The sequence below is a fragment of the Ambystoma mexicanum genome, chromosome 3q, assembly GCF_040938575.1.
Source record: "Ambystoma mexicanum isolate Mex_15411 chromosome 3q, UKY_AmexF1_1, whole genome shotgun sequence".
Taxonomy (NCBI): domain Eukaryota; kingdom Metazoa; phylum Chordata; class Amphibia; order Caudata; family Ambystomatidae; genus Ambystoma; species Ambystoma mexicanum.
Window position 1 is genome coordinate 1,132,744,933 of NC_090926.1, and position 15,120 is coordinate 1,132,760,052.

The window sequence follows — 15,120 nt, forward strand, 5'->3', positions numbered from 1 at the left end:
ATTCTTGTTCTGGGCCCTCCCATCATGATACAGTGGGTCCAGCCAGTGGAGTAACTTGGTTGAAAAAGTTCAGGGGGACATGACTACTGAAGGAAAGGGGTGGGGTGAAGGGAGGGCAGATGCAGGCTCTGAGGGATCGTTTTGGCCAAATTGTTAAAAAGAATTTGGTTGAATGGTAGATTTGACCGTATTCGTTCACACCATTAGTTCGAAGATACTGAACATGAAGAGCAATGGCTGCAGGGGTGGCCCCCTCAGCACATGTTCGGTATTTTTGGATTCGGCGGTTGCGGGGGGTGTCCCCTGCTCCCTCAGCATTGGTGGCAGGGGACCCAACAAAAAAACGAAGAAAAGGGATGCTGCAGCGTTAGAGCCGACCCGTGTTAAAGGGATGGATCTGACGCTGCAGGTTACAGGACAGGCAGCAGACGGAGAAAAGGTAAGTGGGGGGGTTTATGGGTGTACTGGCAGTTTGAGGGGACATGGGTTTAGTTTTTTGTACCCAGGTAAAAACGTATTTGCATCCAAAATGACTACGGTTAATTCTGCTGTGATTTTGTACATCGGTCAAACAACCTAAATCCCTGAGGGATAATACTAACCTACTACACCACAAGAGTCCATTGCTGACGCTCTGTTATAAATTTCATAATACTGGTGGCTTATCTTTAAAATTCAATTAGGCCCCGAACATCTTCAGCCGGCCTGCCATGAACCCAGTGACACAACATAACATTCACAAACTTAATTCCACTAGAACATACAACAATGCATTATTTATTATTCATTTCAGACACAAAAGTCAACACACATATGCTTACACACACTGACTCACACACAAATGCATCCAGCACCTCCACTGACATACACTGTGTGCACACAACATTTATATGTACATTTAAATTAACACATGAAAACAGTGGTGCAACATCCATTGAGCAGACCAGACTTTATCACCCCCTGATACCTGAAATTTTGGGCTACGTTGACTTGACCTAGCTGAACTATAAAGCCGAAAGGACCAGATTCACTGCAAGGTCAGCAATTTGACTGATTTTTCCTTTCATTCAAAGGCAGAAACCATTGGTTAATGCAGTGACCAAGTATAATTAGTATAGATGTTTAAATGCCATATATCTCCAAACTTGGGTTCTGTACAGCACCTTATATGTCTACGTGCTGATAGATATTTTCTACAAGATTCCGACTGATTCAAATTAAGGTATGTTTCCCTGTGTTGAAATGGCTCCAAGCAGTGGAGTACCGAGCGGGAGAGTCACAAGGGGGTGCTCAAGCTGTCCCTGTAGCTCTTTTAAGAGCCAGACCGGGACATTTGTCATTGGACACCTCCCCCATTCGGGACCTCAAAGAGGGTGCCCAACGCCAAAGGTGTCCTGCTGGCAGGACACCTTACCTGTTCCGAATGGCAGAGGTGTCCCACTGCCAGGTCAATGTCCCAAGGAGCTCCGGGCAGCAGAGGGTCCTCAAGTTGCCCTGTATCAACAGAGTATTACAATGTGAGCCATTAGGCACTGACGGGCGGGAGGGGGGTACTTTTGTCCCTTTAGAAATGTCAATGGGAGGGAGTGATCAGAAGTGAAGGGTGCACAATATTGCATGCTTTATGAAATAATGACTATGACTTTAAAACCCAAGGAGGATTTGTTAGGCTCACATTAATCGCCATGATACTATTGTGACTTTGCATGCAGAATGGGGAGAATGAAACTAAAGCCATACTCCCATTGCTCAACATATTTCTCTGACAATGTATATAGTGTATGCTTAGTTTATTATGAAAGGCTAGTTTATTATGTAATGTGGTTTGCTTCCAATGCATTGCTATAAATGATTATATGTTATTTGTAATATTTAATTAATAAGCACATGAAATGTAAAGCAAAACCTTAATAAATATCTATATCAACTAAGATGTGCATGGTTGCTTAAATTGTCCACATCCCAGTTTCACCATTTAGTGTGTGATCCTGAGCAAATTATTTAATCACATTGTGCCGTATCTGCAGCTCTCTAAGTGATTCTGATTCACTTCAAAGCTTATGTTAATGTATCATGCTATTATAATGGAAACACCTAATGACTATAGAGTTGCTCCACATATAACAATAGTGCAATTTAGGTATTTTGCACCACAAAGTTATTTGTCACTTGGTTTATTTATGGCAATTTATGGTGCCTCCAAGTATCTGATGATGCGCCTTGCAATGTCCTTTTCTGTGAAGTCACTTCTGTTGGTGCAATCTATATGCTAATTAGGAAGTTTGCATGTGTTTTGCCTCAGAAGGCTTGGACAGAGCTCCCCAACAAACATACACAAACACAATTGAATTTTTTTTTTTAAAGTACCTCTTCTCTGCTTTCAAATGCCGCCCGCGCCACGTCTCATGTTACACCGACCTAACCTCTCTGCACTCACGCGCCTCTAGAAAGAAACAAGAAAGCTGAATGAGCTTCCTAGTTCCTGTCTGTGTGTCACGCGAACAAGAAGCCGCAAAGCGATGCTCTGTGCCGCTGGCCACCAGAAGTGCTGCTGCTAGCGTGACAGCACAGGTGCCGGGCCCTGCAACAACCAGTTCAGCACCCTGGCTCCTGACTTTGAGTCAGGCCAGCCAGGGTGAGGGACTGAGCCACGCAGGGCATCCCAACCCTGAATGTGTTAATGCGCGGCTGCCAGGCAACTCTGCCTTATGTGATCAGACAACTCAAGCCTTGCTGGGCACCGCAGCCGGGTTTGCGCTGTCGATTTACATAATTGATGATTGTGGCCCCCCTGCCCTCCATCGAAAAGTTGGGGGAGGGACAAAAGGGCATGCCACAGAAGTTGGGGCAGGGGGAACAAAATTCCCTGTCCCCCCACTATAATTACAGCCATGGTCCAGCCAGGGGCTTACATTTTAGTCGGACCATTCGTCACATCTGCAGCCTGTCGGTTAACGTTCATTTAGACCCCACAGGTCTGCTTGAGGCCACAGCTCCCCAGGGAGCTCAATCTTCAGCCTCCTGCTCCTTTTCTGTCCGTCCAGCCGAAACTGTTAATTCTAACATGTTTTCCACTTTTGTAATACTCTCCTCCTGCCCAGTACATTCCTTTGGTAGGGGTGGTATGTCCATTTTACTTCTCTATTCAACATTCCATGCAGCCCCAAAGTGTATGTAGCTGGATAGTTTATACCATGGTAAAACAGGTAATGAACGTAGTAACATGTCTAAAACATAAGCAACAACAAAAATACTCCACACTGGTGTCTGCGTCTTTTTAAATTATTTTCCCTTCGGAGAAAAGCAATTTAGTACTTCAATTCTGGCACTAATTGGGCCAGGGGCTTTTAAATGGCAAACCTAAAAAGCACTGACATTCTACGATTATGGGTAATTAAGCAGTCATAACTCCCTCTGCCAGTGCTCATGAAATCACAAATGACATTACAGATGACATCACACATAGCACTATTGATGACCTCACATAGGACATTGCCAGTGACATTAAAACAGATATTAATGTCATCATGCTTAATGAAAACTAGGCAAAGGATGTACCCTAGAATCTTACATGCACATATAGTTCACAGGCGATGAGCAATGCATGGCAAGCAGTTAGCTGTAAAATGAAATCGGAAAGCAAATTTACCAACTTCTCACAGCATGTTTCCCACAAGAGTCAAGTTAGAGCATTTTAAATAAATCCAATCATATTCCACCTTTAATTGCTTGTCAATTCAATGCTAATGCCACTTCAAGGTATTTTAGCTTATGTTTATTTTTTTAGACGATCCAAGAAAGATACAAAGGGCCACAATATAGATGTGTTCAAAATTCGGACTGCAAGCTCCTGGAGAGCCATTTCACTGAAGGTTTGAATTATGTCCTGAGCTCTAATATAAACGTTGTATGCGATTTTCAGCTTAACAGACATCTGTTAGTGATTAGGCGCCATTAGTTAAAGAGAGTCTCATTTGTTCAAACCTTTGATGTGTCCTGGGCATGGTGGGACTGGCTGCAGCAATCTCCTAATTCCACTGTCTTTTACTCTTTGCCAGTACATATGATATATGAAGTTGATGGGGCATCTACACACCTGTGAATTGGAGCCCCACCAGCTTCATAAATTCTACCTCCAGGGTCAATAGTAGGCCATCGCCAACTTTAAGGGGTACTTTTCAACTCCTTATATTGATCTCATGCCAGGTTGGTTGTGCCTGGTAGGTTGACAGATTGGATGGTCTCCTGCACTTGGGAAGTGTGTACACACACTGACACGAAGGAGGGAATACTGGTTCACCTGAGGTTTTGGTGCTTGTTGGAACCAGTAAGTACATGGTTCTTTTGCTGTTTATCATTATACACTGTTATTTTCACATTGTTCAGGTGTGTGCAGGGATTCCTGAAAATGGTTGTGCACATTGGGAAGAAAATGGGCATTTGCTTTCTTCTACATTTGCCTTTGTCCACTTTTCCACATCTAATTCTCTTATTTTTCATATCTTCTTTCCAATACCCCAGATATTGATGAGTGTTTGAATATTGGTGCATGCCCCAAACATACTATTTGCAAAAACAATATTGGCAGTTTTTATTGCATCTGTAAGCCTGGGTACAGGGCAGCTGCTGGCGAAATATACTTCAGCAACTCTTCTCAGACATGTACAGGTAAGACTGCATTAATTTGGATTGCGTATTTTATTGAAAAAGAAGATTAATATTTTATCAGAAACGCCACATATGAGCTGAGCTATCCCTTTGCAAAGTGCTTTACAAAAGGTAAAAAAAGCTAAATGATCCGAGTTGTGGGGGGATTCTAGAGAGGTCATGACTGGGACAGCGCAAATTGACAGCACCATATATTTACAATATATGTAGCCTGGTTCCCACACTGGCTCCTGCTGATAATCTGAGTACGGCAACCTTCATCCAGCCGACTCTCCTCATTCACCTGCACCACCATCAAGTGACGAAAAGGTGGCCGGGCCAGGATTTCATCTCCCGGCTTGCCCTCCGCTGTAGCCGCAGACTGGTGGTCCTGCCTCCCCTCCCCTTCCTGCCATTAGATGCTTCTCACCACCAGTACTTTTACCCCTTCCTTTGGGGTGACACAGCCTCGGGCAACCTAGCAAAAGGCACAAAACTAAGGGACAACCTCCAGCCGTTCCGCTTGCTTCTTTGAGCTATTGCTGTACCCTGCTACTTGCTTGTCAATGCTAATTATGTCTTTGCTCAACCCCAACCTGGCACTGATCTTACCATCTCTTCCTTTCTCTTCTACTTATCACTTAATTTTCCTCTGCTCAAAAACATCTCAACTTTCTTCCTATGACTATCATCTCTTTTCATCGACGCAACTTCTCTTCTCGCTCACCTACTCTCACCATGCACAAAACCTCCAACCCCAACTTTCATCACACTTCCTCTTCTTGCATCTACCCCAACAATTTGCTACTTTGCAGACTCAACATTTGTATGCTTCTACAGCTCAGTTTCTTTATATTGCCTTTGAAAAGCAAAATCTGTCTGTAACAAGACTCCCTTTACCTCTGATGTCCCTCTTTTTCATTCTCCCTCTCTTGACCTCATTAAACTTCTAGAAACCTGGATTTCTCCCTCCCACTGAGCAACCATTGCTGCCCTTCACAACATGGTCTACACCTTCACCATCCCCCCCTACTGGTAGATGTGGTGGTGTAGGACTGTTCACATCTTCCAAACTATCGGCCTCATTATAAGACCGGCAGTAGCCGTGCCTGTAATACAGGCACGGCTGCTGCTGGTATCATTTTTTTTTCTGCGCCCAGTAATGGGCAATTACCAGGTCATTATGGCCTTGCCGGACCCGGTAAACAACCATTCCCGGGCGCCGGAAGAAAATGCTCCCCATTCCAATTCAAGCCCCATAGGGTTTCTGGATCCACTTCGGTTCACTTTCTATACCTCTGCTCTTGGAACCCTGATCTGCTCCTATAGCTTCTCCTATCAATTCTTTGCTGATGACACCCAGATCTTCTTCTCCTTTCAATCCTTATCTGACGAGCTATGGTCAAACATTTTTAACTGTCTTTCCACCATCAAATACTTGATGGTATCTCACTCGCTCATGCCAACTCCATTAAGATTTACATTTTCTACTTATGATCCAAACAGGCTATCACTTCCTCTCCCCCTCTTCTATTCTTCTCTCCTGACTACCTTCCCTACTCTGCTTCTGCTCGCAACCTTGGTGTCGTCTTCGACCCATCTCACAACTTCTCGATCTTCATCTTCAAATCTGTCACTGCAGCCAAAATTAATTTCCTCATCATAAAAATAAGATATCTTCTTCCATTGACCACTGCTAAGCACCTAATCCCCTTTGTATTACTCCCTCGATCTGATTACTGTGCTAGTATGGTCTATGGCCTTCCCAACTATACTTTTTCACCTCTCGACAAAGTCCTCAACTTTGCTGTCTGTACTCTCTTCAACCTTCCCTGCTTCACTTCCACCTCCACAGCTTGTTGTCAGTTAGGCTGGTTATCTGTGAGACTGTGGGCAAAGTTATCTCATCATCTTTAAAACTAGACACAGACTTGCCCCACCATACCTATTGGCCCAGCTCACTCCCTAATCTCCCCCTCGCTCCCTATGATCATCCTCGGCTCACCTTGCCACCTCTCGTGCCCCTTGCTCTTCCTCCCATTTCTGCTATCTTCCTCTGCTTGCTCCCTTACTCTGGAATGCTCTTCCTCTCCCTCTCTGCACTACTCCCCTTCTATCTGTATTTAAATACAGCCTTCTAGCTGTTCTCCTTTCTGAAGAACCACTAGCATAACATTCTATGCCACCACATCTCCCTGTTCTCCTCTCCCCCTACCTCTCTACGACAACCCCACACTATGTATACCTACCCCTTCATCCTAAACCTTACCTCCACCATCCTGTTCCTATATCATGTTCTACTGCCCTTGTCTCTAGTTCATGTTTCTACCTGCCCTGCACCATCTGGTCTTATATCCACATCCTCTCACCCATTGTTAAAACCAAAAATGCTTTATTTTCCTATCATGTTCATTAACTAAATGATACACATGTAAATAAATTAAATGAATAATCAGATTGACAATACATGGTTTGAAAGTTGAATAAACACGATGGGCACATGGGAAAAGGGGTAATTAAGGTGGTGGGATGTTGCCTGTTCTATTCCAGGCATAGGATGTAGTCTTTAAAGGAATATTTTAAAGCCAAGATAGTCATCACATTTTTTATATCATGGGGTAATGAGTTCAAGGAAGAGATGCAAAGAACGAAAAGTAAGATTACGTTATGAGCGGGAACGATTTGCATGAAGTGGATAGGAGCCAGACAGGTGGGGGGCTAGATCATGAATTGATTTAACGATAAGATGTTTGTTGAGGCTTTTGGTGGTCACAAGGAAATAACAATCCTGTGGAGTTTGCTGCCAAAGTGGAGCCCAAGGTAGGTGGGGAGCCTTGGGACATGGTGTTGGAAAGCTAGGGGAAATGTTAAGGTGGAAAGAAGGTGGGATGGATGCTGAGGTCTCAGGTGGAAGATGGGTTCAGTCTTGGACGAGATGAGCATGAGATAACCGAGTGCCATCAAGTGAGTGAGGGTCCAGAGCAGTAGCAGATCTCAGTATAATCTGCAAGTAGGACCTTGAATGTATCAAAGAAGGAGAAGCATTTACAGAACAAGGTGGTGTAGAAAGTAAAGACTAGTGGCCAAGGACAGATCCCGGGAGAGTTTGTTTCACAGGAGAGGCTAATGAAAAGCCAGCAAAGGTAAGGGGCAATCTAAGCAAATGCAGAATGGGGTTGTCAAAAGTGTCAAAGGTCTTGGTGTGGTTGGACAGGGTAAGGACAGGGTACAGCTTGGACTTGTGGGCAGTGTTAATACAGTTTGAGATATAGAACAGTGCTGGCTGATAGAGTGGCTGCTGTAGGACCTAGATTGGAAGGGGTCACAGAGATCATTCAGTTGAAGGTAACTGCTTTATCTGATTAAATAGTTAGCATTATGTTCATGCTCAGTGGATGGCTATTTAAAGATAGTCAGCATGTGTCTATTTTGAGGTAAGTGAGGAGGGACCTAGATTCAAGTGACAGGTTAAAGATGGAGGAGAGATAAGAACAGGCAAGTGATTCTAAGGAGCCAAAGGATCATCAGAGGCACCAGAAGGAGATCTACCTTGCAGCAGTAGCTTAGGTGCTCATTCTCCTGCTTGCCCATGTCATTGGGCCCTGGACCAGGATGTTAGCCCTCCCACACACCCTCCTCATCATCCAAACTAACTGAGGCCTTAGCACTCCCTCATTTGAAGGAGTTACCACCTTGCTGCGGTGGCTTGGGTGCATGTTCTTCTGGCCCCTGCTTGCCCCTGTCATCGGCCCTGCACCAGGTTGTTAGCCCCTGCACCAGGTTGTTAGCCCCTCGGTCCCACCCTCCTCGTCATTTAGACTGCAGGAGGCATCAGTGCACCTTCACCTGAAGGACTTTATACCTTGCTTCGATTGCTTCATGCGCTCGCTTTCCTGACTCCTGCATGCCCCTGCTAATATACCCTGGACCGGGCTGTAGCCCAACCCTCCCTTCCCATCATCCTGATTGCCTGGGGCATCAGTGCTTCCATCACTAAAAGAGTTTACACCTTGCTGCAATGTCTTGGCTGCTTAATCTACAGGCTCCAGCTTTTCCCATCATCAGGCTTTGGACAGGCTGTCAGCCCCACCTACACACCGTTCTCGTCATCCGGACTACATTAAGCATCAGCGATCGCCTCACCTGTAGCAGTTTCTACCTTGCTGCGGCGGCTAGGGTGCTCACCCTACATGCTTCAGCTTGCACATGTCATCAGTCCTTGGACCAGGCTATTAGATCCACCCACCCCCTTTCTTAAGGACTGACCGTGAGCTTGAGGTCAGAGGGTGCAGACAACAGAGTGTACGTTTGCCAAGATGGAGCATAGGGCTGCATGTTGATAGGCTGGCAGACCAATACGAAATGCAGAGCAATAGTGGTGAGAGAAGGCAAACGTTCAGTGGCCTGGAGGGTCAAGAAGGGATATGTTTTTCATATGTTGTGGAGTTGGAAGCGACAAGCGAGTGTTAGAGATGTGGAGAGGGCAGAGTCAAAGAATACAACGAGGTTATGTGCCAAAGTGGAAAAAGGATGGTGAACGTGAGGTAATAAGATGATTGAGCGGGAACAATGGAGGAAGGAAAGAAAAGGATCTTGTTTTTGGAGGCATTCAGTTGTAAGACATGGGCATCCATGCAAGGTTGTACTGCAGGCAGACAGGAAGAAATAATCATATGCAGAGAGTCAGAGAAGGAGACAAATATCTGAGAGTTGTCAGCATAAAAATTAGAAGAAAGGCTGAAAGTGGAGAGGTATGTGGAGTGAATAGAAGAGAACCCTAGACAGGGCCCTGGGGAATCCCATGTAGTAAGTGAAATGTTGTGGAATGTTTGCTGAGAACGAGTGGTTGTCAAGGACGGAAACCATTGAAAAACAGAACCTGAGAATCTGCGTGAAGTGAGATTAGAGGGAGAGAGTAGAGTGTCAGACTCACTACCACCACTTATCAGCCCACTTTACCTGAGATTTATTGGGCAACACCTTCTATTATCTGCCTGTCCAGTGCAGGTTGCAACAAAGAAAATGTGATGCAAATATAGATTTGCATTTTACTAAAGGTACATTTGTACAGGCCAAAAGGATTTGCAGCACAGAGCAGGCATGTCAAAAGGCAGCTCATTTAATGACAGTGACATTCCTATAGTATACAATACAAATAAGATACATAAAGCTAAGGCTATTGTACAAAATGTACTCCGCAATAACCTTCTTTAACGACAAAGTGCACATAAAAACACACCAGATAAAGTTACATTTATAGCTATGATTTCAAGAAATAATCATAATTTAGAAAACATTTTACAAATGAACTGGCATGTGCTTTATCAGATGTGGAGCTATGTCTGCATTTAGACAATCATCCCAAATGTATCTACAAAAAGCATAAAATGTGCAGAATAAGATTGGTCCAGGCTATTGATGTCGGACTGTACTTGGATAAACAAATCAACCTGCCTATATAACTGTGGTGAATGTAAAACCTGCTGTCATGCAAGTAAAATAGAAAGGATATTGAGTTACCTAATGGACAAGAGATTGCAATTAAATAATTCTTCACTTGTAACACCAAGTTTGTAATTGATGGGTAAAATGTATTTATGGCAAGTATTATATAGGAAGCACCATTTGGAAACTGAAAGAAAATGTCAATGGACATCTGATAGGCATTTAGAATAACAACCAGTGACAACCACTCAGTGGACACTGGGATAAAGAACATAGTGAAATGACCAGTACTAGTTTGAAATTTTAAGCTTAGACTGGATAAAGCCATTGCATCGGAAAGGTAAAAGAGAACTGAAATGTAGGAAAATATAAGCTATTGGATAAATGATATGAGAGGGCCTGATATAGGATTAAACCAAGACCATGACAGTAAATTAAACTAATGAACCTGTTGTAGCCTGGAGATTAATTATCTGGTGATGACATGAGAAACATTTGTTATGCAGAAACCTATATTAGTAATATATGAAACAATATTTGAAAATAAGAAATATTATATGTGGTTCTTAAAACATTTAATACAGTAACATTAAATACTATTGATAACAGTTGCTATTTTATATTATGTCATTGATGGAATTTGAGCATTGGCCAAGTTGGAATTATAGAATGTGAGCCTAACTGAAAAGAAGAAATCGTATCTCAAAACAACCTCAAGGTGAAATGTCACACAAAAGCATGCTTCGCAACAATTGTTCAAGCAATATCAGGGGAATATATTTCTCTTACATCCTGCTCTCCCTCTTTCCCATCTGTTTTGGCACGTCTGCATCTGCAAGCGGGTTGGAAAAAGCTGACTGAAAAAGATAGCTGGCCAATTAGGAACTTTGAGTAGTAGGGACTACGTTGCGCGTATGTCACTCCGCGTGCCAGTGTCATCCCTCAACCTTACATCACCAACTGCCCACATACAGTTCCAGTTTTTTCCACTTACTGGGTGGGTTAGAATTGCTGTGCTCTGTGTACAAACTCTTTTTGGGGTGTTACCTTTCGGCTTTCACTCTCCTGTTTCATTCTATTGGTGTGTTTTATTTTTTTAATTACAATTGAGGTGCCTCCCTCTGATGCATGCCACTTACCATGGTATTCAAGCAGTGCATCCATTGCCTGAACCAATTTTCAGGGGCCCGATTCACATCATGCCTGTGTCCGGTGCCTGGGGAACCTCCCCTTGGTGAGTTTGTGTGTCTTCTGTAATTCACCAAAGGTCTCTGTGTAGTCATCTTCTTTCCATGTCACAGCTGGTACTGGTACCAAAGATGACCTAAGACTTCATAAGGACTAAAAAGGTGGACACTGTGCCTGCAGGTGGTGTACGTGCTTCAGCACCAGCGTTCGGTAGCCAAGTGGAAACTGCCTCCCCAGTTATGGGTTCTTCAGGGTACTGATCAGGGGGAAACCCTGGGCTTTACACCTGCAAGTACATTTGGGTGGGAAAACGTTAGTACCTCCTGGTGGGAAAACGCTAGTAGCTCCAGGTGGGAATGGATCTGGAAAGATCTGTCTGGGACCGGAATATTTGTTTGCTCCTGACAAAATCATTATGGTTCCGGGAAGGAGCTCTTCTGCCTCGGACAGCTGTACAGGCAAGATTAGCCATAAAGAGGCAAAAGCCTCCACAGTGAATTTGGTACTGATTGGTTTCCCTGTGACATTCTGTTATTGCTTTGCAACCGGAAGTACAGAAGCAAGTATTAGTCTCACCTCTGAGCCTGAAGACTTTGATTCTTCAACATACTTTACAGTGCTGCCTGAAGAGTTTTTTGGCACTCCAGTAAATTCTAAGACTCCTGACTTTATTCCTCAGTTCTCTTCTGATTCCTTCTACTGATGAGATTCTTCGGAAGTGCAAAGTAAGCGTTACTGCAGCGAAATCACTCAGTGAATCTTTTAAGCTGTGTTCTCAAGGAAGTAGTGGTTCATCCGCAGCCACTAAATCCTATTATTCATTGGTTAAGAAGAGGAGATACAGGACGAAGGCAAAGTCATGGGTTACTTCCTCTACTTCCAACTTCTCAAGATCAAAACAAGTCTGTTTGACTTCCATCCGCGTGAAGAAATATTCCAGCTGCTCCGATTACTATCAAAGGTCACACATCCCTGGTAGCAGGAAGGGTTTTGTGTTTCCTTCATCAATGGGAAAATATCACTCAGGAGGAATGGCTTTTAAATATCATTCACCACAGTTACCCCCAGCCCTTCCTGCTACATCTCCGTCTTCTGCTCCGGAGTTCTAAAAATCATCTCCAGAACTTTTAAAAAAGATTCAAAAACTAATCTTTTTTGGGAGCAATAGAATTTGGTTCCAGAGGAAGAATTGGGTCGGAGATTTTACTCCTGTTATTTTATGATTCCAAAAAAGACAGACCCTCAAGATGCCTACTTTCATATTCCCATATTCAAGGGAGGTTCACAATGGGGAAGTCACATTACCAGTGCACTTGCCTCCAATTCGGGCTCAATTCAGTCCCCAGGGTCTGCACCAAGGTCCTACCGGCTGTTGTAGCTCACCTTCAGCTGAAGATGGTGCATCTTTATCCATACCTGGATGATTGGTTTTGAAAGCACTATCTCTGGTAGAATTGTTATAGAAAATGCAAATGACATGCAACATGCTTTACGATTTAGGCTTTTCAGTAAATGTGGCATAGACAAAACTCATTCCATCCCAAAGGATTCAGTTTCTTGGAACGGTACTAGAGCGTCGGCAATTCAGCAGGTGATCTCAGTGTTCAAGACATATCAAGTACTTTCGGCATGGTGGTTGCAAAGACTTTTGGGGCTGATGGCTTCTTGAATCAACCTATTCCTCTTTGCAAGGCTTCGAATAAGGACCATTCAGTGGTATCTTGCCAGCAACTCGACCCAGCTATTGGATTCTCAGGATGTGAAGATTCCAACCCGACTCATATTCAGGATTCTGTGAAGGCATCATGAAGCAAGCCATAGACAACAGATTCAAAGTTCAAAATTAAATAGTTTATTAAATCAAATGTTGGGATAGTTGAAGGTCTAACTTACCCTATGTTAAGGTGAGATTTCCCTACCTAAACGAAACTAGGGAAATTTTGATTCAAAGAGTTCAACTTAAAAGTCTGTCTATGTCCAAAACCTATCCTTGCCCCCACAATTAAAGCTAAACAATGTGTAGGGATGTCAATAATCAAAGAAATGCTGATCAAAGCAAAGTTCTGAGCTTCTTCCAAGTCTTAGCTTTCTTTTCAGCTCCCCTTACCCAAGTTCAAGAAAGTTCCACAAATCCTTGAGGTTCCCTTCCCCAAGTTCAAGACAACATTTGCAGTTAATCAAGTCTTAGGGTTCCCTTCCCCAAGACTTCAACATAGCAACTTGTACTTGTTTCAATCTCTCAATGTTCAACACAACTGTAGATCAACTTGACCCTCCTTTGGGATTGACTTAACAGTTCACTTTAAATGACACCTTCTTGGTTTATTTTCAACAATGTGTTTGGTGTTCATAATTGGTGTTCATAATTGAGAGTTCCCCTTGTCTCAGCACAGTTGTCAGACCACACGGTCCACCCATCACAGGTCACGCCACCAGGCACCCTAGGCTCTTCAGCCCACACTTAGTTTCTCCCTGTCGGCCTCTTGGCTTTATGTGCAGGTTTACACTCTCCTAACTTCTCTTGGTTAGCCTCATGGCTTTCCCACAACGTGTCCCACATCTCATGACAGTCTTGGGCCTTGCTGCACTGTATCCATTCATAAAGTTCACTCTGTGGTGGCTTTATTTGTTCCCCACCTCTCTGTAATACTCTTTCATACATGTACTCTTATTTCATATGTTGCTTTCAAATGGGTACTCCCCTTTTTAACTTTCATCTGCTAATAGCTTTGCTTGAACAGTTTTCATTCAGTTCGGTAGTCAATATGCATGAATTAGCTTTGCTTCAAGTTTTCATTCAGTTGGGTATTAAGCAAGCATAATTGAACTTTGCTGAAAGTTTTCATTCAGTTCGATATTCAATGTGCTTCATGCAACACTTTGTTAATTAAGCGTAGCCCCTAGGAGCGCCCTGGTCTCAAGAGCCATTTCCCTGCACTCACCGGTCATCCGCGTTCGTCCCCGGCGGCCTCCCTCCTTCTTTTCTGCTTAGACGGCTGGCAGCCAGTCCCCGGGAACCTCTCCAATCCCACCATGGCTGCCTCCTCAAGCGCAGGGTCCCCTGCTGTTCTTTCCCACACAGGCATCCCTGTTGGTCATCCTCTTGCTGATCTCTGCCTCTCCTCTTATACACCTGTAACCACTTTACAAGTTGCAGGTGAAACTCCTCAATTGGATTTGCCTGACTGTAGTTTTGCCTGACCTTCTCATTACTTTGCAGGCAGCTTCCTCGTCGCAGTACTAGAGTGGTGGAAGGAGTTACTAGTGTTCATTACTCCTAGTCGCCTCTCCGGCGCCCCAGTACTGTCATAGGTAACGTGTGGGAAAATGAGGGGAGATGTTTCACAATAGCCCATAAAGGTTAGGTTGGTTTTCAATAAGGAAAGGGGATACCATGTCTCACCTACGGCTAACCCACTCCCCAATCTCAATGGACCCTCCACCCAGGTGATCCTCCCTCACTTCTCCAGCCCCAGGGTCAGGATCCAAAAGCGATGGCCAGTCCCTGGCCGAGGATCCAGGGGGAGTAGGAGTCAGAATATCCTCATGTTTCTCACAATTCCCTTATATGGTGGAACAATCGGGAGAAAATGCTGAATGGATTTCCCTTTCAAGACCCTCATCTTCAGGTGGTAATAACAACAGACTCATGAGAGTACGGGTGGGGGGGACACTGTCGAAATATGATGGCTTATGGTCTTTGGTTAGTCCATGAAAAAGGGGGCTCATATAAATATTTTAGGACTAAGGGCCTCATTACGACCCTGGCGGTAAGGGGTTAACGCCAGCGTTAGCTGCGCCGACCCCTTACCGCCAATTACGAGGTCCCCTAGCGCCATG

General features: G+C 44.1%; 1 protein-coding gene across 1 annotated transcript in view; it reads left to right on the top strand.

Annotated features, from left to right (window-relative positions):
• LOC138447678 (adhesion G protein-coupled receptor E3-like) overlaps positions 1-15,120 on the top strand; it is a 1,605,711-nt gene that overhangs the window by 248,949 nt on the left and 1,341,642 nt on the right. The window contains exon 4 of the mRNA XM_069603942.1: positions 4,522-4,668. Within this exon, the coding sequence (XP_069460043.1) occupies positions 4,522-4,668 (147 nt within the window). The remainder of the gene's footprint in view (positions 1-4,521; positions 4,669-15,120) is intronic.